This window comes from Periplaneta americana, chromosome 15 (genome assembly GCF_040183065.1).
Source record: "Periplaneta americana isolate PAMFEO1 chromosome 15, P.americana_PAMFEO1_priV1, whole genome shotgun sequence".
Taxonomy (NCBI): domain Eukaryota; kingdom Metazoa; phylum Arthropoda; class Insecta; order Blattodea; family Blattidae; genus Periplaneta; species Periplaneta americana.
In genome coordinates this window covers 6,125,129-6,148,113 of record NC_091131.1, presented here as the reverse complement: position 1 = coordinate 6,148,113, position 22,985 = coordinate 6,125,129, and the positions used below count along the sequence as shown (strand labels likewise).

General features: G+C 35.8%; 1 protein-coding gene across 2 annotated transcripts in view; it reads left to right on the top strand.

Annotated features, from left to right (window-relative positions):
- LOC138715806 (diacylglycerol lipase-beta-like) overlaps positions 1–22,985 on the top strand; it is a 255,695-nt gene that overhangs the window by 195,748 nt on the left and 36,962 nt on the right. For both annotated transcript variants that reach the window (XM_069848895.1, XM_069848896.1), the window contains 4 exons: positions 3,670–3,768; positions 10,175–10,387; positions 17,564–17,673; positions 20,824–21,042. In XM_069848895.1, coding sequence (XP_069704996.1) covers positions 3,674–3,768; positions 10,175–10,387; positions 17,564–17,673; positions 20,824–21,042 — 637 coding nt within the window. In that variant the 5' untranslated portion in view covers positions 3,670–3,673. The remainder of the gene's footprint in view (positions 1–3,669; positions 3,769–10,174; positions 10,388–17,563; positions 17,674–20,823; positions 21,043–22,985) is intronic.

The following is a 22,985-nucleotide window of genomic DNA, read 5'->3' as shown; positions in this document are numbered from 1 at the left end:
AACTGCACATTTGCGTGTTTTTATACTGATTAGTTAGTAAATTTTAAATGCCAATTTGTCTAAGATTATTTACAATGCTGAATTTATTGTTTCAGTGCTTGTTTTGCACATTTGCCTGCGGTTACTTTCTTTATTTTTAGTGTCTGTTTCGTTCATTTAAGTGGCTGTTTGCCGGCGTCTTTTGATATCTGACCCTCCGGTCTTTAGTAATAATTACAACTGTTGTGTTGCGAGAGTAAAAAGAGCAGCAGCCTTGACTCTGCTTCAGTGCTGCGGTCTGTGTTTCGAATCCTGCCTGCGGCACGGTTGTTTTCCGTCTGATTTGTTGCTGAGTCATGCTCGTTATGCACAGTTTGCATTGCTTGAATTTAATATAATGTTTGTTTGTTGGTTTTACATTTTCACTTTCTCGTACGAAGTATTGCCAGAACATTTTCTGCCCAGCCGGCCTGGTTGGCGGAGTCGGTATAGCGCTTGCCTTCTATGCCCGATGTTGCAGATTCCATTCCGGGCCAGGTCGATGGCATTTAACTGTGCTTAAATGCGACAGGCTCATGTCAGTAGATTTACTGGCATGTTAAAGACTCTTGCGAGACAAAATTCCGGCAGTTCTACTCAAGACCCTTGTCCACTATGATTCTACAGCGATGATTTCGAGCAGAATTCCAGAAGGCAGCATCTATTTTCAACAGTATCAAGAAAATGAGAAAATCCAGATTTACATAAACATGTTGGAAAACTGGCTGACGACACAGCAGGTAATTATTACATTTTTCAACAAGGCTGTTATGTGGCTCACTACCACAAACACGTGCGAGAGTATCTCATTCAAATCGTTAATTCCGTTGGCCACCCCGGTCCCCGGATTTAACCCCGTGAATTTTTCTTGTTGAGGTTTTTGAAGGATGCTGTCTTTGTCGCTCTGCTCACCACTCATCTTCGACTGTCGACTGTCGACTGTCATATGCTAACACGCACGTGGGATTATTATGGATTATCAGTTATCACATAGATGTCTGCCGTATAAGCAGAGGTGGAAAGATTGAGCATCTGTGAAATATGAAGGAAAAAAAGAAAAGAACTTGATGAGTTTGCCTCAATTTCAGTATAATAAAGTTTGGTATTTGTTGCTTATAGTGGCGGCTAATTGACTGAAGCAAGTGAGGCCGGGCCTCAGTCACTTGGCTTAACTGAAATCAAATTTTGTGTTTTTATATAATATATTAGTTATTTGAATGAAGCGTATATCGCTGTAGAAGCATTTGAAAACTTTGATGTATATAGAACTGTTTTGCAGTAAAATTTGTTCCTGAGGCCAGAATCGTTCGTGCCGGGTCTGGCTTAATGCATTTCATGTCCTTTCGCGGGCTTTGAGTTTGCGCTTAAAACGTTGTAGCTGAGGCACAATTGGGCTGGCCTGGTCAGGTTTCACTCGTCCCATCCATGGGCCGGCCTCAAGGGTAGAGTGGGGTGGGAATAGCAATGGTGACTTGTTTTCCTAACTGGGCCATAAATAACAAAATTCCAGCTCTTTGGCAGCCAGAGACCCACTCGATTCTCTCCCCTTATGTCTCAGTTTATGACATAAGCGAGGGTGTTCTACTGTTGTACTTGGTAGTACAGTAGTGAATCTGGGCCAATTTTGTTATGTATTTTGGGAAAATATAAACAGAAACAAATCCACACCTGTGGAGTAACGGTTAGCACGTCTGGCCGCGAAACCAGATGGCCCGGGTTCGATTCCCGGTCGGGGCAAGTTACCTGGTTGAGGTTTTTTCCGGAGTTTTCCCTCAACCCAATATGAGCAAATGCTAGGTAACTTTCAGTGCTGGACTCCGGACTCATTTCACCGGCATTATCATCTTCATCTCATTCAGACGCTAAATAACTTAGATGTTGATAAAGCGTCGTAAAATAACCTACTAAAAAAACAGAAACAAATGCGAGAAATAATGCTGGTGTAGTTAATTCATTGTTAGAGTGTCCTTTTTCGAGAAGAAATAATATTGAAAGAAAGGAAGTTTTAAATAAAGCGAGAGTCTACCGAGATACCTACGACATCGCTGACAATTTTTCTGACACATAATGTTAAAACGCGAGTTTCTATTGCATCCTGGCAGTGGCGGTGCGTCAATAAGAGCATGAGCACGTGAACACCTTGTTTTCATTAATGCACGACTAGTTTTATTATTTGATACCGTATTGACGTAGTGGGGATGTATAATATCAGAATCGAGTATTTTAAACTTCCCGCATAAACTTCTTATGTAAACTTGGCAACATCCGTTCACGTACAAGCCGTGCTCTTTTCGAGATGGTTATAGGAATTTCACGCATGCGCGGGAGAAAATTGTCTTTAGCTGGCCGCTTATGACTCGTCAAGAGCACAAAGCGTTAAGTGAACATGTTGAGTATCTATCCTACAGATGTCAGGTGCATCGGTGCCTATCGTTCACGTGCTATATCTCGAGGAGGAAATTTAAAAGCCTGTAGATGTCAGCATCTGACTGTAGGAACGTTTACTTACGTGTACAGTGCTGCTACGAGAGTGTAGTTTGTGAATTACTATACTTCAGTGTCGGCATAATAGCATACTTTGGCTTTCAAACACGTGCTGGCTGAATGTGGTGGTGGTATGAATTTAAGTATCTGTATGGCAGTGTATAATATTTAAGAATAATATTTACTGGCATGTATTTATAGCAATCAATCTATGCGAATGGGATTACAGTACTGGTATAGGCTATAGTGTATCAGTGTGTTGTGAATCAAAATATATTACTGAACACACGCCTTTGTAAATAACGGGACTGTGGTATGTATTCATTATTAACAAACGTAAACAATGAACTCTGTTCAATGAAATTTGGAACAGTAAAGAACTGGGTAAACTGGCTTACCAGGAAAAATTGGAAATAGAAAGACTGAGTTTCATTATTATTACTATTATTATTACTCTTATTATTATTATTATTATTATTATTATTATTATTATTATTATTATTATATGTCGTTTTGAATTTATATACGGTTTTTTTCGATAGTGAAACATTGGAATCATGACATTTCATATTAGACTAAACGTACAATTTCAAATTCTCTTCGATTTTGGAACTACAAAATTGTGAACACACATAATATTTTATCACGAGCCGCCACTGCATCCTGGTATGGGCAACATAAATGGTTATGTGGTAATGTGAGGCAAAATAAACTTCTCTTGGCCTTGTTTGTTGCTATCAATGGAAAAAATAAAAAGAAAAGAAAGAAAGGGGAATTCCAACACATGATGGGTTGCTTCATCACACTGAAACAATCACTGAAACTCAGAGCATAACAGCTTATTTGGTGAGTGACATTATTTTTCATCAATAGTAGGCTAATAATAATAGACTAATAATAATAATAATAATAATAATAATAATAATACAGTAATAATGATATTAATAATATAATAACAATAATAATTAATATCATAAACAAACATTTCCTATCGGAGACACTTAAACTAGTTGCATCTGGCCTCACCGAAGATTTCGATCACCGGCCGCTACTGGTTGCTTAGTTTATTTGTGATGGATTTCTAAAATGTTTCACGGACTTGTGAAAGACGCTGCTGTATAGTTTGTAGAGGAGAGCCGCCATTGTCATTGGACTGTTGTGTTGCAGAGCGATGCCGGCACTGAAGCTGTTCGGCCGGAAGTGGCTGGTGTCGTCTGACGACCTCGTGTTCCCGGGCATCTTCGAGCTGGTATTTCGCTTCGTGTGGTGAGTACAGAACGAACTCGCTTTGCAGTTGCTTGGTTTTTAAAAATGAAGTTCACTGTGGCCGTGAGGAAAAATATCTTAAGTAAAAATTGTATACTTTTCAGGAGAGCAGTAGAAAGATTGAAATTGGTGTGAATTATAGAGTTTTTTTAATTAAGAGGTTTTTCCTGGATGGTATTTGTTTATATTTCTTCTAAAATAGATAATGTTGCTCATTTAACAATTTTCTTGATTATTTCCAAAAACAGCCGCACTTAAGCCCTTTAAGACTAGAACCTAAACTGAGTAGAAGGGACTATTAAACATAAGACCTTTTTCATGTCAAAATAAATGAGAAATGTAAATTATTAGGAATGCAAAATGGGTCTTAATCAATTATAGGACTGTTTACCCTGGTGCTTAAAGTTTTAAAAGGAAAGGGCATCAGTATGTGATAAAATGGCTAAAATACAAGCTAGACCTTTTTAATAGGGAAGCATGGAAAGTAAACATGCGATGTTTGTAAGGAATAAAGTATTAAATATTCTTAAGACCTTTATTCTGTGTGTGCTCGATTTAAAAAGTACTTAGACATTTGGTAACGCTCTATAAATCCAGTCAGGAGTCTTATTTGACTTTGACCGTTTTATCAGATTGTAGAGAATTGTTTCCGCTTTCAGAATATATAAAAATCTCATTTCCACAAAAAAGTGACTTAAGACTTTTTTCCTCCCGGCCACAGAAATGTTCAATATGTATGCGTAATGGTAAACTTGCATATCACAGCATCTGCAGATCAATTATTCCAATGCAAACATTGGATCAATGTCATAGGAGCCGACTTCGGGGGGAAGGGGGCAAGAACTTTCTGCCTCCACAACTTAAAAGAGCCAGAATCGTCGTCCCCCCCCCCCCAATAAAATTAACAGGGGGTCTCACCTCTCCCCAAATACTGTAATTCGAAGAGACATTTCTCGTGTTAAAAAATAATGAATTTGTTTGAAATATGAACTAAGACAAAAGCCACCGTTCCTCCACAGCGGTGGACATATTGTATACTTAGAATATTTACTTATTTACATATTTAAGTATTTGATTTATTTATTTATTTATTTAATACTTTACACTTGAGCTACATTAGGCATTGCAGCCCGAAAGAGCAGCAGCTCGTGCTCGGGCGCAGTTCAGATCAGTTATACAAAATATATCACAAAATTAAGAGAGTTCATTGAGCACAATAACATTAATAAATGGTAAAATAATACAGCATGTAATAATAGGGTCTATATACAAATAGAAAATACAAAAGTACATAAATATTAGAGTATCAATTTTTAACTCAATTAGCTTAAACAATTAAATAATTAATCTGATTTGTTTCTTAAATCTGTGTGTGTTAAGTGTACTTAGCTCAGGATAAGCTCTAATTAATGCATTATATATTTTGGGTCCAAAATTTCTGCTGTGTTTTAATCCAGCAGTTGTGTGGCATTTGGGAGTATTTAGAAAGAAACTGTAGTTTTGTCTCGTGTGGTATTCGTGAGGATCAAATTTAAATTTATTGAAGTTTTTATGGAAGTAAATCAGCAATGTTTGTTTATAAATTTGTTCTAGATTTGATACACCAAATTCATGAAAAATTAATTTTGTTGAACCTCGTAGTTGATACAGCGTTGTTAAATAACGAAGTAAATATATATATATATATATATATATATATATATTTACTTCGTTATTTACGTATTTAAATATTCATTTATTTAGTTATTTAAATATTTATTTAATTATTTACTACTAGCCGTACCCGTGCGCTCCGCTGCACCTGTTAGAAATAAATATAAAGTAATTACATAATTAAAATAGGACGTTTGATCCAGGGAACAACTTTTACAACAGCGCAAGATAATCTGCTTCGCTCATTACCCAATTGTTTTTGCATTGCATTTATTGCATATATATTTTATGTATTTTAACACGATTCAATTGAGCATAGTTAAAATTTGAATTATAAAATAATGGATTGCTAAGCTAACGTACTATTACTGCATACTAAATCAATACACTCTCGTTGTTCGTTAATTCTCTGAGATTAAAATGAGTGTACATAAATATTATTTTAAGAAATAAAGAAAACGAATGTACAGAATAGCCTATCAAGTTTTCCGTGCATAAGAAGCTATTGTAATCTTACCTGTCCTCGATTTACTCAGACGTTACTGTAATAACATTATAGTAGTATGTCCATCTAGAGAAACTACACTTTCCAATGGTGAAATAATAATTAATTATACAAATCGGTTAATTTAGCTTCCGATATTACTTCATACAAACACAGAAACATTCTCTGTAGGCTATGTTTGCGTTATTTTAATTTTAAAACTCATTTATCTCATTAAATATCAGTCCTATCAAAATTTTGTATAGAATAAAACTTATCGGAAATTACTTTTAAAGAAACTTTTGTTATGTAACATTTTTCACAAAAATCAATAATAAGCGAGATATTTCGATTTATTTAATTCAGGCCCCCTTATAACCCCCCTTTTAAATAAAGTATTTTGAATTCCATATAGCCTAAAATCTAAGTTACAATGAACTTAATTTATATTCCAGTTTTCATATAAATCGGTTCAGCCATTATCGCGTGAAAAGGTAACAAACGTACAGACATACAAACAAAAATTTCAAAAATGCTATTTTCGGTTTCAGGGTGGTTAATTGTATATGTTAGGACTAATTATTTTTGGAAAATCGAAAATTAGCAGAAAAATTTCCGCTACAGATTTATTAATAGTATAGATTTATTACTTATTTACTCTTTGTCTGTTTTTTTCTTTATTTGTTTATTTACTTGCGAATAGCTAGACTTATGAAATGATAACCTCGCGTGATATTTAATTTTGTACAAATTCTCTCGCTCATACGAAACAGTAATGTTAATTGAGACTTACAACGAATTCAGACAGCAGAGTTGAAATTTCTAAATAAACTGAAGAGGTGGTACACTACGAGGTCTATTACGAAATAGACTTACAAGGGCGAAAGTGAATGTGTACTCTAATAGGACAGAACAAAAGCAACTAAAGACAAAAACTAAACGTAGGAAGGACAACGGATGATACCGAGGAGAAAGCAAATGAAATACCTATAAACCAGTGAGGCTAATCAAGGGACTTCTAAGAATTTCAGATACAAACCCTCATAGAAAATTTGCATAGGTTGAATGCTGCCTAAGAAGAGTTATCTACAGATTTCTAGCTAACAGTACAAACTGTATGACACGAAGGATTTGTTCACGCTGTATCGATTGTTGCAGAGTCGTTTTTTTTCTTTGACGCTGTATCAACTGTTGCAGAGTCGTGCTGTTTTCGTTGACGCTGTATAAACTGTTGCAGAGTCGTGCTGTTTTCGTTGACGCTGTATCGACTGTTGCAGAGTCGTGCTGTTTTCGTTGACGCTGTATCGACTGTTGCAGGGTCGTGCTGTTTTCGTTGACGCTGTATCGATTGTTGCAGAGTCGTGCTGTTTTCGTTGACGCTGTATCAACTGTTGCAGAGTCGTGCTGTTTTCGTTGACGCTGTATCAACTGTTGCAAGGTCGTGCTGTTTTCGTTGACGCTGTATCAACTGTTGCAAGGTCGTGCTGTTTTCGTTGACGCTGTATCAACTGTTGCAGAGTCGTGCTGTTTTCGTTGACGCTGTATCAACTGTTTCAGGGTCGTGCTGTTTTCGTTGACGCTGTATCAACTGTTGCAAGGTCGTGCTGTTTTCGTTGACGCTGTATCAACTGTTGCAGAGTCGTGCTGTTTTCGTTGACGCTGTATCAACTGTTGCAAGATCGTGTTGTTTTCGTTGACGCTGTATCAACTGTTGCAGGGTCGTGCTGTTTTCGTTGACGCTGTATCAACTGTTACAGAGTCGTACTGGTTTCGTTGACGCTGTATCAACTGTTGCAGAGTCGTGCTGTTTTCGTTGACGCTGTATCAACTGTTGCAAGGTCGTGCTGTTTTCGTTGACGCTGTATCAACTGTTGCAAGGTCGTGCTGTTTTCGTTGACGCTGTATCAACTGTTGCAAGGTCGTGCTGTTTTCGTTGACGCTGTATCAACTGTTGCAAGGTCGTGCTGTTTTCGTTGACGCTGTATCAACTGTTGCAGAGTCGTGCTGTTTTCGTTGACGCTGTATCAACTGTTAGAGTAGTACTGTTTTCGTTGACGCTGTATCAACTGTTGCAGAGTCGTGCTGTTTTCGTTGACGCTGTATCAACTGTTGCAAGGTCGTGCTGTTTTCGTTGACGCTGTATCAACTGTTAGAGTCGTACTGTTTTCGTTGACGCTGTATCAACTGTTGCACAGTCGTGATATTTTCCTTGACGCTGTATCAACTGTTGCAGAGTCGTGCTGTTTTCGTTGGCGCTGTATCAACTGTTGCAGAGTCGTGATGTTTTCCTTGACGCTGTGTCAACTGTTGCAGAATCGTGATGTTTCTGTTTTCGTTGACGCTGTATCAACTGTTACAGAGTCGTGCTGTTTTCGTTGACGCTGTATCAACTGTTGCAGAGTCGTGCTGTTTTCGTTGACGCTGTATCAACTGTTGCAGAGTCGTGCTGTTTTCGTTGACGCTGTATCAACTGTTGCAGGGTCGTGCTGTTTTCGTTGACCCTGTATCAACTGTTGCAGCGTCGTGCTGTTTTCGTTGACGCTGTATCAACTGTTGCAGAGTCGTGCTGTTTTCGTTGACGCTGTATCAACTGTTAGAGTCGTACCGTTTTCGTTGACGCTGTATCAACTGTTGCACAGTCGTGATATTTTCCTTGACGCTGTATCAACTGTTGCAGAGTCGTGCTGTTTTCGTTGGCGCTGTATCAACTGTTGCAGAGTCGTGCTGTTTTCGTTGACGCTGTATCAACTGTTGCAGGGTCGTGCTGTTTTCGTTGACCCTGTATCAACTGTTGCAGCGTCGTGCTGTTTTCGTTGACGCTGTATCAACTGTTGCAGAGTCGTGCTGTTTTCGTTGACGCTGTATCAACTGTTGCAGAGTCGTGCTGTTTTCCTTGACGCTGTATCAACTGTTGTAGAGTCGTGATGTTTTCCTTGACGCTGTATCAACTGTTGCAGAGTCGTGCTGTTTTCGTTGACGCTGTATCAACTGTTGAAGAGCCGTGCTGCTTTCGTTGACGCTGTATCAACTGTTGCAGAGCCGTGCTGCTTTCGTTGACGCTGTATCAACTGTTGCAGAGTCGCGTTGTTTTCGTTGACGCTGTATCAACTGTTGCAGAGTCGTGCTGTATTCGTTGACGCTGTATCAACTGTTGCAGAGTCGTACTGTTTTCGTTGACGCTGTATCGACTGTTGCAGAGTCGTGCTGTTTTCGTTGACGCTGTATCACCTGTTGCAGAGTCGTGCTGTTTTCGTTGACGCTGTATGAACTGTTGCAGAGTCGTGCTGTTTTCGTTGACGCTGTATCAACTGTTGCAGAGTCGTGCTGTTTTCGTTGACGCTGTATTAACTGTTGCAGAGTCGTGCTGTTTTCGTTGACGCTGTATCAACTGTTGCAGAGTCGTGCTGTTTTCGTTGACGCTGTATCAACTGTTGCAGAGTCGTGCTGTTTTCGTTGACGCTGTATCAATTGTTGCAGAGTCGTGCTGTTTTCGTTGACGCTGTATCACCTGTTGCAGAGTCGTGCTGTTTTCGTTGACGCTGTATCAACTGTTGCAGAGTCGTGCTGTTTTCGTTGACGCTGTATCAACTGTTGCAGAGTCGTGCTGTTTTCGTTGACGCTGTATCAATTGTTGTAGAGTCGTGATGTTTTCGTTGACGCTGTATCAACTGTTGCAGAGTCGTGCTGTTTTCGTTGACGCTGTATCAACTGTTGAAGAGCCGTGCTGCTTTCGTTGACGCTGTATCAACTGTTGCAGAGCCGTGCTTCTTTCGTTGACGCTGTATCAACTGTTGCAGAGTCGCGTTGTTTTCGTTGACGCTGTATCAACTGTTGCAGAGTCGTGCTGTTTTCGTTGACGCTGTATCAACTGTTGCAGAGTCGTACTGTTTTCGTTGACGCTGTATCAACTGTTGTAGAGTCGTGATGTTTTCCTTGACGCTGTATCAACTGTTGCAGAGTCGTGCTGTTTTCGTTGACGCTGTATCACCTGTTGCAGAGTCGTGCTGTTTTCGTTGACGCGGTATCAACTGTTGCAGAGTCGTGCTGTTTTCCTTGACGCTGTATCAACTGTTGCAGAGTCGTGCTGCTTTCGTTGACGCTGTATCAACTGTTGCAGAGTCGCGTTGTTTTCGTTGACGCTGTATCAACTGTTGCAGAGTTGTGCTGTTTTCGTTGATGCATGCTTCTTGTTGCAGGGTGATACTGTTCTCGTTGACGTATTACAGTTACAGCTTTTGCTATTTTGTTGAAGCATGCCGGTTGTTGCAGGCTGGTGCTGCTGTCCCTGGCGACTGCTAGCTACCTGCCGTCCACGTGGCAGTGCGAGCATGGCGGCGTGTTCGTGCGCGTGTACTTAATAGGCGTGTTGGCCGTGCTCGTGTGCAACCTGCTGCTGCTCCTGCCGATCATTAACCGCAGCGCCCAGGGGTCCATCGTCGACACCCAGGCCCGCCGCCTTGTAGCACCCCTGCTCACCATCAAGTGAGTGTATTATACAGGGTGTTCCAATTAAAAATACATTTTAAATGTTACTATCATAGATAACAATGAAGACACAGTAATGGAAAGAGTACCAGAGGGCGGTGTAATATTTGTGCATTCGTTAAGTGAGTGCATTGTACAGGGTTTTCCAATAAAAAGTCACACATTTTAAATATTACTATCATAGATAAAAATTAAGATGCAGTGATAGATGCATTTTTCTTCCTTATTTTGAATAATTTAAAAGTTATTCTAAATATTTGATTTGGCCGTGAATGATGATGATTGTTTATGTGATGAATTTTTTTGTTCATGAAATGCATTAAAATGTGCAGTCTTTATAGGAGATAATGCTTGCCAGAAATGGGTTTTAGTGTTCACCTGTTTAAAATTAAGCAATACCGGTATTAAAATTATAAACAAATAAAAACTGGCTAGTTTTGTTCTAAGCACACCAGATAGTAACGCTCATACAAAGAGGATGTTTTATCTCATGAACAATAATTGGACAGATGTTCGAAACAGGAGCATGACACATCAAATCAAATCAGAGCTGCAAACTGCAGTCGACTTCAACTGTTATGCGAAACAAAATCTGTTTCAGAATACTCTTAATTTAAGCCTACCTGCAAAAGTGTAGGATAAAGTTTTTTTCAGTAATTGAACGAAATAATTTGCCAATTTTCTGTGTGAAATTTTGTCGATTCCTTAATCTCCCATATTTTCTTCAAAAAAAGTTGGCAACCCTAAATCTGATATTATATTATTACTAGTGGCTTGTGCAGCAAATACTGCAAACTAAGTTCATTAGACGTTCAAATAAAAATTTTTTAGATTTACTTTCACTAAAGAATACCATACATTTTGAAAGTTATTTGCTTCCATAATAATGAAACATACTCCCTCTGAATGGTTTTTATGCCGAATACTTTTTGTTGAACCTATGTAGCCTATGTATCTTGAGTTTCAACGCGAAAACGCAAGTAACAATGTCAGAACGATCAGTGGGTTTTTCATGTGGGAGTCAAGCAATAGCTATTTCAGGACATTGTGGATTGTAAAAGTCAGGTTTGCTATGCTTTCGAAGAATAGACGTAGCATTTTGGTATAGCTGCTGCATGTAGAGCTTGAAATGTAGAGGGTAAAATCATTTTATCCTGCTAAGAGATCTTGCTGAAATGATCGGGAGACTACAAAATCTTGTAGGCCTCTTATTTTATCAGTAAGTAATACCGTCTTTCCTCAGGAATTGCAATTTTTGCGCTCTCTCGAGCCAATACCGAAGAGAATGACGCGTATAAATATCTACACCACACCGCCATTAAGTATATGAAAAAGACCCAACCCCACTTGATTAATAACTATAAAAATATTTTATTTTTAATAATATTATTATCTTACGTAAGTTTTGTAGTTTTATATATATATAATAGCTACCACTCAGTAAATTATTGAAATGAAGATCTAATTTAACACATTCTCTCTGTCTAATTATATAACTCCAAAACGTTTCACTTTCATATCATCAGTATAGCATTAATATGTATAATTAATGAAAAATAGTCACATCATGGCATTAACTGTAATGAAATTTCATTTCTAGTGATAATAATGTCAACAAACCATATATCAAGTTTTGTAGATTTCAGTATCCAATACACAGCTGTACTCAGAAAATTACACACCGCAGAATCAGACCTGTAAATTATTTTCAGCAAGTCTTGAAGATTTTAATAACCAATTGAATTTGAACTCTTAATATGCCAGCAATCCTGCAAGTCATGGCCTTCGTGTAATAGCTATTGTTTATTGTAGTGTGTGTTTTGTTTTAGTCTGAAATCACGGCCGTGCTGAAATGTAATTAGTTCTCAAAACTGAAGGAAGATGGATTTTGGAAAATAGGAAAATAATGTAGGAAAATTGATATTTCACTGAAAATTACTATTTTTCTGAAAAATTTTGGGTTCCAAGCTTCAAAATGAAGGGTCATTTATAAAAATCCGTTCAGCCGTTTTTCCGTAATTTCCATTACCAGTTCAAATTATATATATAGAAGATAGCGATGTACCGAAGTACACATGATATTTCCATGCAGAAATTCTGCGTTATCGTATGAAGGGTCGGTGGAGCATCACCTAAATCTGATGTTCACGATAATCACAGATATAATTATGTTTGATTTCTATATTTATCTAGAGTTGAACAGCACTACACATACTTTCAGGACTGATTGAAATAAACAAGCTCAACTTAACTTTAGTGCAGCCATATTTATTGTGCTTGCGTGCGACACGCAATGGGCAAGTCTATGCAAGGACCCGAAAGTACTCATTCAGGATGTCCTTCGGTCGAATTAATACCAGGCCAGGCTACTGGAGGTAAGAAAAAGCTTCCAGCATTTTGGAATCACAGAGACCTTCAGCTTCTTCACATACTGGACAGTCACGTTGAAGTGATAGTTGAAACTCACGTACTCAGAGGAAACGTGATCGACAGAAGATTTTCCGTGAACTTCAGTGCGGTCAGACACAGTATATTCTATTATCCATGTGCTAAAAAGGATAAATGTTCATCTCCCCTCTTGCTTAAAAAAAGTCCCTTGTGCAGACGCTTGTATTTCCCTATTTTGACTGTGCTGACATTTTACTGACTGACCTCTCCAGCGACAACAAAACGAAACTTCAACGTGCTCATAATTTGTGTGTACGTTTTGTAAGCAATGTTCGTAAATATAATCATATTACCCCAACCCTGGAAACAATAGGTTGGCTTAAACTAGATAAGAAAAGAAATTTACATTCACTTCTCTTTCTCTTCGAAATCTTGAACTCTTCTATTCCTTCGTACCTGTCGTCTCGCTTCACTTACCTTTCTTCCCACCACAATCTGAACACACGCTCTCGTCATGAAACAATACTAACAATACCATCCCATCGCACCTCCTCATACTCATCTTCTTTCACAATAGCCCTGCCAAGACTCTGGAATTCGCTACCTGCTAGCATCAGGGACTGTCGAAATAAAATTGAATTGAAACGCAAACTTACTAGGTACTTGGTCAGTAATTGATTTCTTGTAAATAGTTTCCTTAATCTGTTACAAAATATTTCAATATCCAGTAATTCCATCACTATACAATTCTGTTATTCTATGTTTAATTTGTAATTCAGTAAATATAAAATATTCTTTGTTTTTCCATGATAAATTATCTAGCTTTAATTAGTCAGGTAATCTTTTCGTACTTAGATTTTTATTGTAATTGTAATTGTAAATTTAATACTAATTGTAATTTTATTGTTCATATTATAGTTGGAATCTCCTGGTAGAGGCGCAGAGAAGGCCTGACGGCCTTATCTCTACCAGATTAAATAAATAAATACTAATACTAATACACATTTAGTCCATGTTACGTTTGCTGAACACGTGGGTGTAATACACGTGCAATCATAAATGACCAGTCTTCGCTCGTGCATGTCTTTGCGTTCGCAAAGGACTCTACGTCGCTTTCAAATTTGACCACTTGGTTTCTTAAACTTTCCACGTGTTCTTGCTTTTGTGTCTGTCACTGCAGAACCGGACTTGATAATGCACAGGCTGGTAAATGATTCCGTTTCCCTGTTAGTAGATACTGTATTCTTTTACGGACATTTTCACTGCGTACCCAAGTTTCGAGCAGGCAACCCCATTCGCCCCTAGACCAGCCCCCTCCATGCTTCGCCAGCCGGCGTTCGGGGAAGCGTTGAAGTACATTCGTGTCTGTTCATCATATACCCAGCAGTTGGTACAAACAATGCCATCAGTAAATGTTCGATGTTGTTAAGATGTTATGTTTTATTTAACGACGCTCGCAACTGCAGAGGTTATATCGCCGGATGTGCCGGAATTTTGTCCCGCAGGAGTTCTTTTACATGCCAGTAAATCTACTGACATGAGCCTGTCGCATTTAAGCACACTTAAATGCCATCGACCTCGGCCGGGATCGAACCCGCAGCGTCGAGCATAGAAGGCCAGCGCTATACCAACTACGCAACCGAGGGCGACAAAATGTTTGATAGACCAAATAATTTTATATAGGGTGTTTCAGAACTCAACCGAAGAAATTAATCTCGTTACAGAGGAGATATAGACACACAAATTGAAATAGGGAACCCAGGGTCTCCGACGAAAAATATCTGAGCTATCAGTTGTTAAAGTTGTTTACATTTGATACTCATAATCCAGTATTAAAATGAAATAAGGATATGCAATGGGATGGGATGGTTTGGGACCTTATTAGGGTTTGGACGAAGCCCAAATGTTAAGAACTAACCTGGCGTAGCATGAAATTTTGAGCAGGGGAAGCTAACTCAAGTTGTCTTTCATGCAATATGAGAAAACGTATTACAAAAATACAGTCTTAAAATAAATAGTAGTCAATGTCAAGTCAGCAGTCGAAGATTGGTTGGAACATCGCAAGTAACACCAATAAGGCATGACCTCAAATGAGACGTAGTAAAATATGATTTCACGGTTTACACATATCTCTAACAAATAGACACGTATACGTATAACATTAGCTCACTCCCTGTCATACTTAGAGAAATCACAATATTAGTATCATTACGTAAGTATGCGTCTGTCTTTTGGTTGTGTCCTTCATCCACAGCAAGGGAGTCGGTCATTTGTTTTTTAAATCACACTTTTGTTCGTAAGTTGGTCTTGATAATAGAATCGTCCTAAAAATTCAAGTAAATTAGTGTCAGGAACTGTTATTTCACTCATTATTTATTATATCAGCCACAGTGCACACTAACACTTCAACTGAAAACAACTGACGAAAAGGGATAACTCGAAAACTACTTACTTCAAATGTTAAAGCTAGCTTCTTGCGAGCTTTGCGACTAGGGTAGTTTAGTTAGAAAGGGAAGGAAAATCTGCGGGGTGGATTACAAAGAAGAAACCAGTCTGCTTGGAAGCTGGTGTGTGCAGGCTTCTTGTTTAGTGCTGCATCACAAATCATCCTGCGCTGCCGCATCACAATATTTAACGCGTAAATATAAATTCTATTAAAATTAATAAATAATTTTCTTCATAAACTGCAGGTTTATTTTGAAATTATTATTAACTGGGGAAGCTAAGCTTTTTAGCTTACATTGACGCTACGCCACTGCTAACCAACCGTGTTTGCAAAATTTACCTGTTACAGAATGTATAAAAGTGCCGGCAGCACGCCATTGCACTGCTTTTTGTTTCACCCTCATCTATTTTTGTTGTTGTGCCTATTTTAGAAGAGAAGTATCCGCATGAATCTGTGATAATGCGTCAGACCCTCTCCTGTGGAGCGAACATCGGCGAATATCGAACTTCGCCATGCTCTACAAACCTAAACCGAAGACAGCGCCTGTAATGCACGACGCTGGAGGTACCCATCTACGAATGTAGACTTGCAAAAAAAAAAAAAAAAAAAAAAAGTCAAATGTCATTGAAGGTTGCAAATAAATTTCCATCACGTATTTTTAATTTAAGCAGAGCTGCTTTCAAATTTTACAATTCTAGTTGGTTAATTTTAAACCTGTTTTATAATCTTGACGAATTTTTTTTATTGTACAATCTCTTTATAATTGTTCCATTTTAACTGACCTTGTCTATACATATTGTTTTTAGACATGTAATTTAAACTATTAAACTATTAAAATACAAAATGGCGACGAACTCGAAACCTGCCCAAGCGATTTCTTTGAATTTAATTTCTTATGTAAAAATGAAGAGACGAATGGAATGATGCCTATTGTGTCTCCGGGTGTTACGTTACAGTGAAATTAATAATCTATTTATTATTTATTTACTTATTTATCTATTTACTTATTTACTTACCTATTTGTTTACCTATTTATTTACTTGCTTATTTACTTACCTATTTGTTTACCTATTTATTTACTTGCTTATTTACTGACCTACTTATTTACTTATTTATTTACTTGCCCATTTACATATTTATTTACTTACTTTTGTAATTATTTATTTATTTGCTTATTTACTTATCTATTTGTTTACTTTTTATTTACTTATTTACTTGCTTATTTACTTACATATTTATTTACTTGCTTATTTACTTACTTAATTAGTTATTTATTTAATTATTTATCTATTTACTTATTTATTTATTTACTTATTTATTTACTTAGTCATTTACTTACTTATTTACTTATTTATTTACTTGCTTATTTACTTACCTATTTGTTTACTTATTTACTTACCTACTTATTTACTTATTTATTTACTTACTTAGTCATTTACTTATTTATTTACTTGCTTATTTACTTACTTATTTGTTTACTTATTTACTTACCTACTTATTTAATTACTTATTTATTTACTTACTTAGTCATTTACTTACTTATTTACTTATTTATTTACTTGCTTATTTACTTGCCTGTTTGTTTACTTATTTACTTACCTACTTATTTACTTACCTACTTATTTACTTATTTATTTACTTACTTAGTCATTTACTTACTTATTTACTTATTTATTTACTTGCTTATTTACTTACCTATTTGTTTACTTATTTACTTACCTACTTATTTACTTATCTATTTACTTACTTAGTCATTTACTCACTTATTTACTTATTTATTTACTTGCTTATTTACTTACCTATTTGTTTACTTATTTACTTACCTACTTATTTACCTACTTATTTACTCATTTATTTACTTACTTAGTCATTTACTCACTTATTTACTTGCTTATTTACTTACCTATTTGTTTACTTATTTACTTATTTATTTACTTACTTAGTCATTTACTTACTTATTTACTTATTTATTTACTTGCTTATTTACTTACTTATTTGTTTACTTATTTACTTACCTACTTATTTACTTACTTATTTATTTACTTGTTTACTTATTTATTTGTTTACTTGCCATTTATTTGTTTACTTGTTTCTTCGTCCATTAATTTATTTATTCTCGTGTAATTAAGGTCATCAGGCTATCTTTTCCACACCACCAGAAATACAAATACAATAATAAAAGAGAATCAAACTATAAACAAAGTAAAATCACATGAAAATAATAATTATTTATACTTTCGTTTGCGAATATGGCAAGTCCAAACAGCCTCTGGGCTGAGTCAGTTAGTCACTACCCTTTCTGATGAACTATTAGTAAACCAGTGCATGTGTGCCTGCAGGATCCTGTTGCTGGTGCCCGAGGTGGGGTGGAACGTGATGGGCACCATGTGGGTGTTCTGCGACTACGTGCGCTGCGACGGGGAGGCCTTCACCACCAGCGTCACCGAGGGTGAGTCACCGACATCCGTAATTCCCTGTGAAGTTGTTTTCAACTCATACAGAATGTCTGGTTAGATATGCAACTTCGACTGTATGTCGGAGAATATCACATATCTAGTTAGAGTCTGGTATCACTATGGCTTAGAGTAGCCTACATCGCTTCTGCACAGTCACGTGGTCGAATGAAGTTGTCAGTTTATACAAATGTTGCTGTTGATGTGGGCACATCATTTGTATTTTTAATACTATCTAATTTCTATTTTTGTTTTACTAATAAAATTAACTTACCGGTTGTTCTGTATGGTTGTGAAGCTTGGACTCTCACTTTGAGAGAGGAACATAGGTTAAGAGTGTTTGAGAATAAGGTTCTTAGGAAAATATTTGGGGCTAAGAGGGATGAAGTTACAGGAGAATGGAGAAAGTTACACAACACAGAACTGCACGCATTGTATTCTTCATCTGACATAATTAGGAACATTAAATCCAGACGTTTGAGATGGGCAGGACATGTAGCACGTATGGGCGAATCCAAAAATGCATATAGAGTGTTAGTTGGGAGGCCGGAGGGAAAAAGACCTTTGGGGAGGCCGAGACGTAGATGGGAGGATAATATTAAAATGGATTTGAGGGAGGTGGGGTATGATAGAGACTTGATTGGTCTTGCTCAGGATAGGGACCGGTGGCGGGCTTATGTGAGGGCGGCAATGAACCTCCGGGTTCCTTAAAAGCCAGTAAGTAAGTAATAAAATTAACGTAATAACTAATAAGTTTGATATTGATCATAGCTATACCGCATTAGCTATAAAAGCAACAAATCGTTGATTAAAAAGAAAGTTGTTTTTACTTGCGAATATGTCTGTAACAATAGCGAAAATGACAATATTTTATCACGAATTTTCGCGATAGGTGTGTTTGAGAGCGAAATAAATTATTGCGGCGAAAAACTAAATTTATTAAAAATTTGCATTTCATTCGTTTTTTAAACATTCGATGCAACTTTTAAATACCTTTAATCTTGCGAACATAACATTCATTCTTCTTACAAGCTGAAAGCTAGAATTGGAAAGACGTATTCCAAAGGAGATTAAGAGAACGTCTCTACTTGCAAACCCGGTCATTGATCTTGGCAGAGGGGAAAGAGGTGCTGTCCATATGAAAGGTTGCTTTTGTGTGCTGGTGTTGTAGCGAGGCCAAGGGTGTTACTGTCTTAGGAACTTTTTCCAAAACTCAATTGTAAAGATGGGTCAATGTCTATTTTACTTACTTACTTACTTACTGGCTTTTAAGAAACCCGAAGGTTCATTGCCGCCCTCACATAAGCCCGCCTTTGGTCCCTATCCTGAGCAAGATTAATCCATTCTCTATCATCTCCCTCAGATCCATATTAATATTATCTTCCCATCTACGTCTCGGCCTCCCCAAAGGTCTTTTTCCCTCCGGCCTCCCAAGTAACACTCTATATGCATTTCTGGATTCGCCCATACGTGCTACATGCCCTGCCCATCTCAAACGTCTGGATTTAATGTTCCTAATTATGTCAGGTGAAGAATACAATGGGTGCAGTTCTGCGTTGTGTAACTTTCTCCATTCTCCTGTAACTTCATCCCGCTTAGCCCCAAATATTTTCCTAAGCACAATAACAGTTATTATTATTACTATTACATTATTGTTATTATTATTATTATTCTTAGTATTATTATTATTATTATTATTGTTATTATTATTATTATTCTTAGTATTATTATTATTATTACTATTCTTAATATTATTATTCTTAGTATTATTATTATTATTATTAGTATTATTATTATTCTTAGTATTATTATTATTATTACTATTCTTAATATTATTATTCTTAGTATTATTATTATTATTATTATTATTATTGTTATTATTATTATTATTAGTATTATTATTATTCTTAGTATTATTATTATTCTTAGTATTATTATTATTATTATTACTATTCTTAATATTATTATTCTTAGTATTATTATTATTCTTTGTATTATTATTATTATTACTATTCTTAATATTATTATTCTTAGTATTATTAGTATTATTAGTATTATTATTATTCTTAGTACTATTATTATTATTATTATTACTATTCTTAATATTATTATTCTTAGTATTATTATTATTATTATTATTCTTAGTATTATTATTATTATTATTATTATTATTATTATTCTTAGTATTATTATTATTCTTTGTATTATTATTACTATTCTTAATATTATTATTCTTAGTATTATTATTATTATTATTATTATTATTATTATTATTATTCTTAGTATTATTATTATTATTATTATTCTTAGTATTATTATTATTATTATTATTATTATTATTATTATTATTATTACGGTATATCATTCCTGTCTTCATTTATATGATTTCATTAATTCATTTGTAATACATTTTATTTTATTACTATTATATTGATTGTATTTCATCTCATTGCCATTTTCTATCATTCATTCTCATCATCATTTGTTGTTTTGTTTCGTTTTGTACCTGTCCTAAACTGTAATTGGCCTTGTGCTGTTGTTTTGCACATTAATATTCTAAATAAATAAATAAATAAATAAATAAATAAATTACTATTCTTAATATTATTATTATTCTTAGTATTATTATTATTATTATTATTATTATTATTCTTAATATTATCATTCTTAGTATTATTATTATTATTATTATTATTATTATTATTATTATTATTATTATTATTATTCTTAGTATTATTATTATTATTATTACTATTCTTAATATTATCATTCTTAGTATTATTATTATTATTATTATTATTATTATTATTATTATTATTATTCTTAGTATTATTATTATTAGTATTATTATTATTAGTATTATTATTATTATACTTATTATTATTACTATTCTTAATATTATCATTCTTAGTATTATTATTATTATTATTATTATTATTCTTAGTATTATTATTATTATTATTATTACTATTCTTAATATTATCATTCTTAGTATTATTATTATTATTATTATTATTATTATTATTATTATTATTATTATTCTTAGTATTATTATTATTACTATTCTTAATATTATTATTATTACATTATTATTATTATTATTATTATTATTATTATTATTATTATTATTATCATTATTATTGCAGGGCTGGTGCTGTTCAACTGGGTGCTCCTGGCACTAGCGTTGTTCGGCCTGGCCGTGGTGTTCGACCCGCTGGGTTCCGCAAGCTTCGATGAGCAGGAGGCCCCGCTGGAGACCCTCCGACACCGCAAATTGGCGCGCCTCTGGTTGCGACGTCTGCAGTGGACCTTCTGCTGGATGCGCCGTGACAAGCATGGCGACGATGCCTTCTTCCACTTGGCCAGTGAGTAATGCCACTAACGTCGCATTATGAAGCCAAGTCTGTATTTTATCAATGTGTGACCACGTGCCATTCTGCCGATCATAACTAGACTACGGACATTTTTAAATTTAATTTTCTCTCTCTCCCCCCTATTCTTCCTCCTCCTCTCGCACCCCTCTCTCTCTCTCTCTCTCGAACAACTGAAGTCCATTCTTTTCTCTCCTGGTCCACCTCCTCCAGTTCCAACCCACTCCCTTTTATGCTTCTCTATTTTCTTCAACCATTTCTTCCTTGGTTTACAGGTGCTCCTTTCACCAAGATATCTTTCCTATATTTTACTTAGTAAGAATCTCCCTTCACTCCTTTCAATGTGACCTAACCATCTTGGTCATCAACATTTAATTTCACAGCTATTCAATCAATAGTCTCTAAACACACACCTTCATCTCAAACAGCAGAAATAACTAAAATGCTCTCTCAATTAATATCACTCAATAAAAGAATTGTATTCCAATGGATACCATCCCATTGTGGAATCCTGGGAAACGAGAATGCGGATGCTTTAGCAAAGAAGGGCAGCACTGCTACTTACAGACCTGTTACTAAATCTACGTATCACTCTGTGAAGAGATTTATTAAATCTACATACTTAGATTTCAACAAATAAAATTTGATAACACAATCTCAAGGGAAAAAATGGAACTCTCTGCATCATAATCCACAGTTGATTCCCGATTTACCACGAAAATCGTCTGTAGTTGCATTTAGATTGGCAACAGGCCATGATTGTTTAGCCAAACACTTGCATAGAATTGGAATATATCAGTCCCCTAACTGCCCATTGTGCAACTCAAACCAAGAAATGGATTCGGAACCACCTCAAAATCTGTGCTTCATTGGCTGGTCATGATAATATCTTTGAAAAATATTGGAGTGCAAGAGATCAAATGACTTTATTGTCAAACGCCTGGCATTAGAAAACAACAACAACATTTAATTTCACTGATAATCTGTGGGTTTGCATATAGTCTATAAAATTCTTCATTGTTTCTCATTTTCCAGTCTCCATTGTAAAATTTTGCTCCATATATCCTTCTCAGTATCTTCCTTTCCCATGCAGAAATTCTTCTGTTATCATTCTTTAACATAAACCACGTTTTGTATGCATATGTCACTATACTTATTACAAACGGCTTTTAGAGAACCCGCAGGTTCATTGCCACCCTCACATAAGCCCGTCATCGGTTTCTTTTCTGACCAAGATTAATCCAGTCTCTACAATCATATCCCAACTCCCTCAAATTCATTTTAATATTATCCTCCCATCTACGTTTCGGCCTCCCCAAAGGTCTTTTTCCCTCAGGTCTTCCAACTAACACTCTATATGCATTTCTGGATTCACCCATACGTATTACATACCCTACCCATCTCAAACGTCTGGATTTAATGTTCCTAATTATGTCAGGTGAAGAATACAATGCGTGCAGCTCTGCATTGTGTAACTTTCTCCATTCTCCTGTAACTTCATCCCTCTTAGCCCCAAATTTTTTTGTCAAGCACCTTATTCTCGAATATTCTTAGCCTCTGACTTCATTTTTGGAATCAGCAGATGAAATTACATAAGAAACAGCAGAAATTGTACTTTTAACAAAATCACTGTTGACCAGTGAGTGTCTTTGAATGAGTACAAACATTAACATTCTGTGTATATTTGATTTTCAATCACTCGTAGCAATGAGATATGTTGGACATAGTATTTAAGATGGTGAATATGGAACCAGACGTGGAAGCCATCTCATCGTTGCATTACATTAACGGACTGATCGTGTGTACCATGTCACTAGAGGTTTTCTCAAGCTCAGTTTGAAAATTGTCGTTTAATTATTGTTTCACATACTATGACTACAAGTTTGTGATGCCTACTAATACAGATGTCATTGAGAAAGAATTGAAAGTATTTAAGG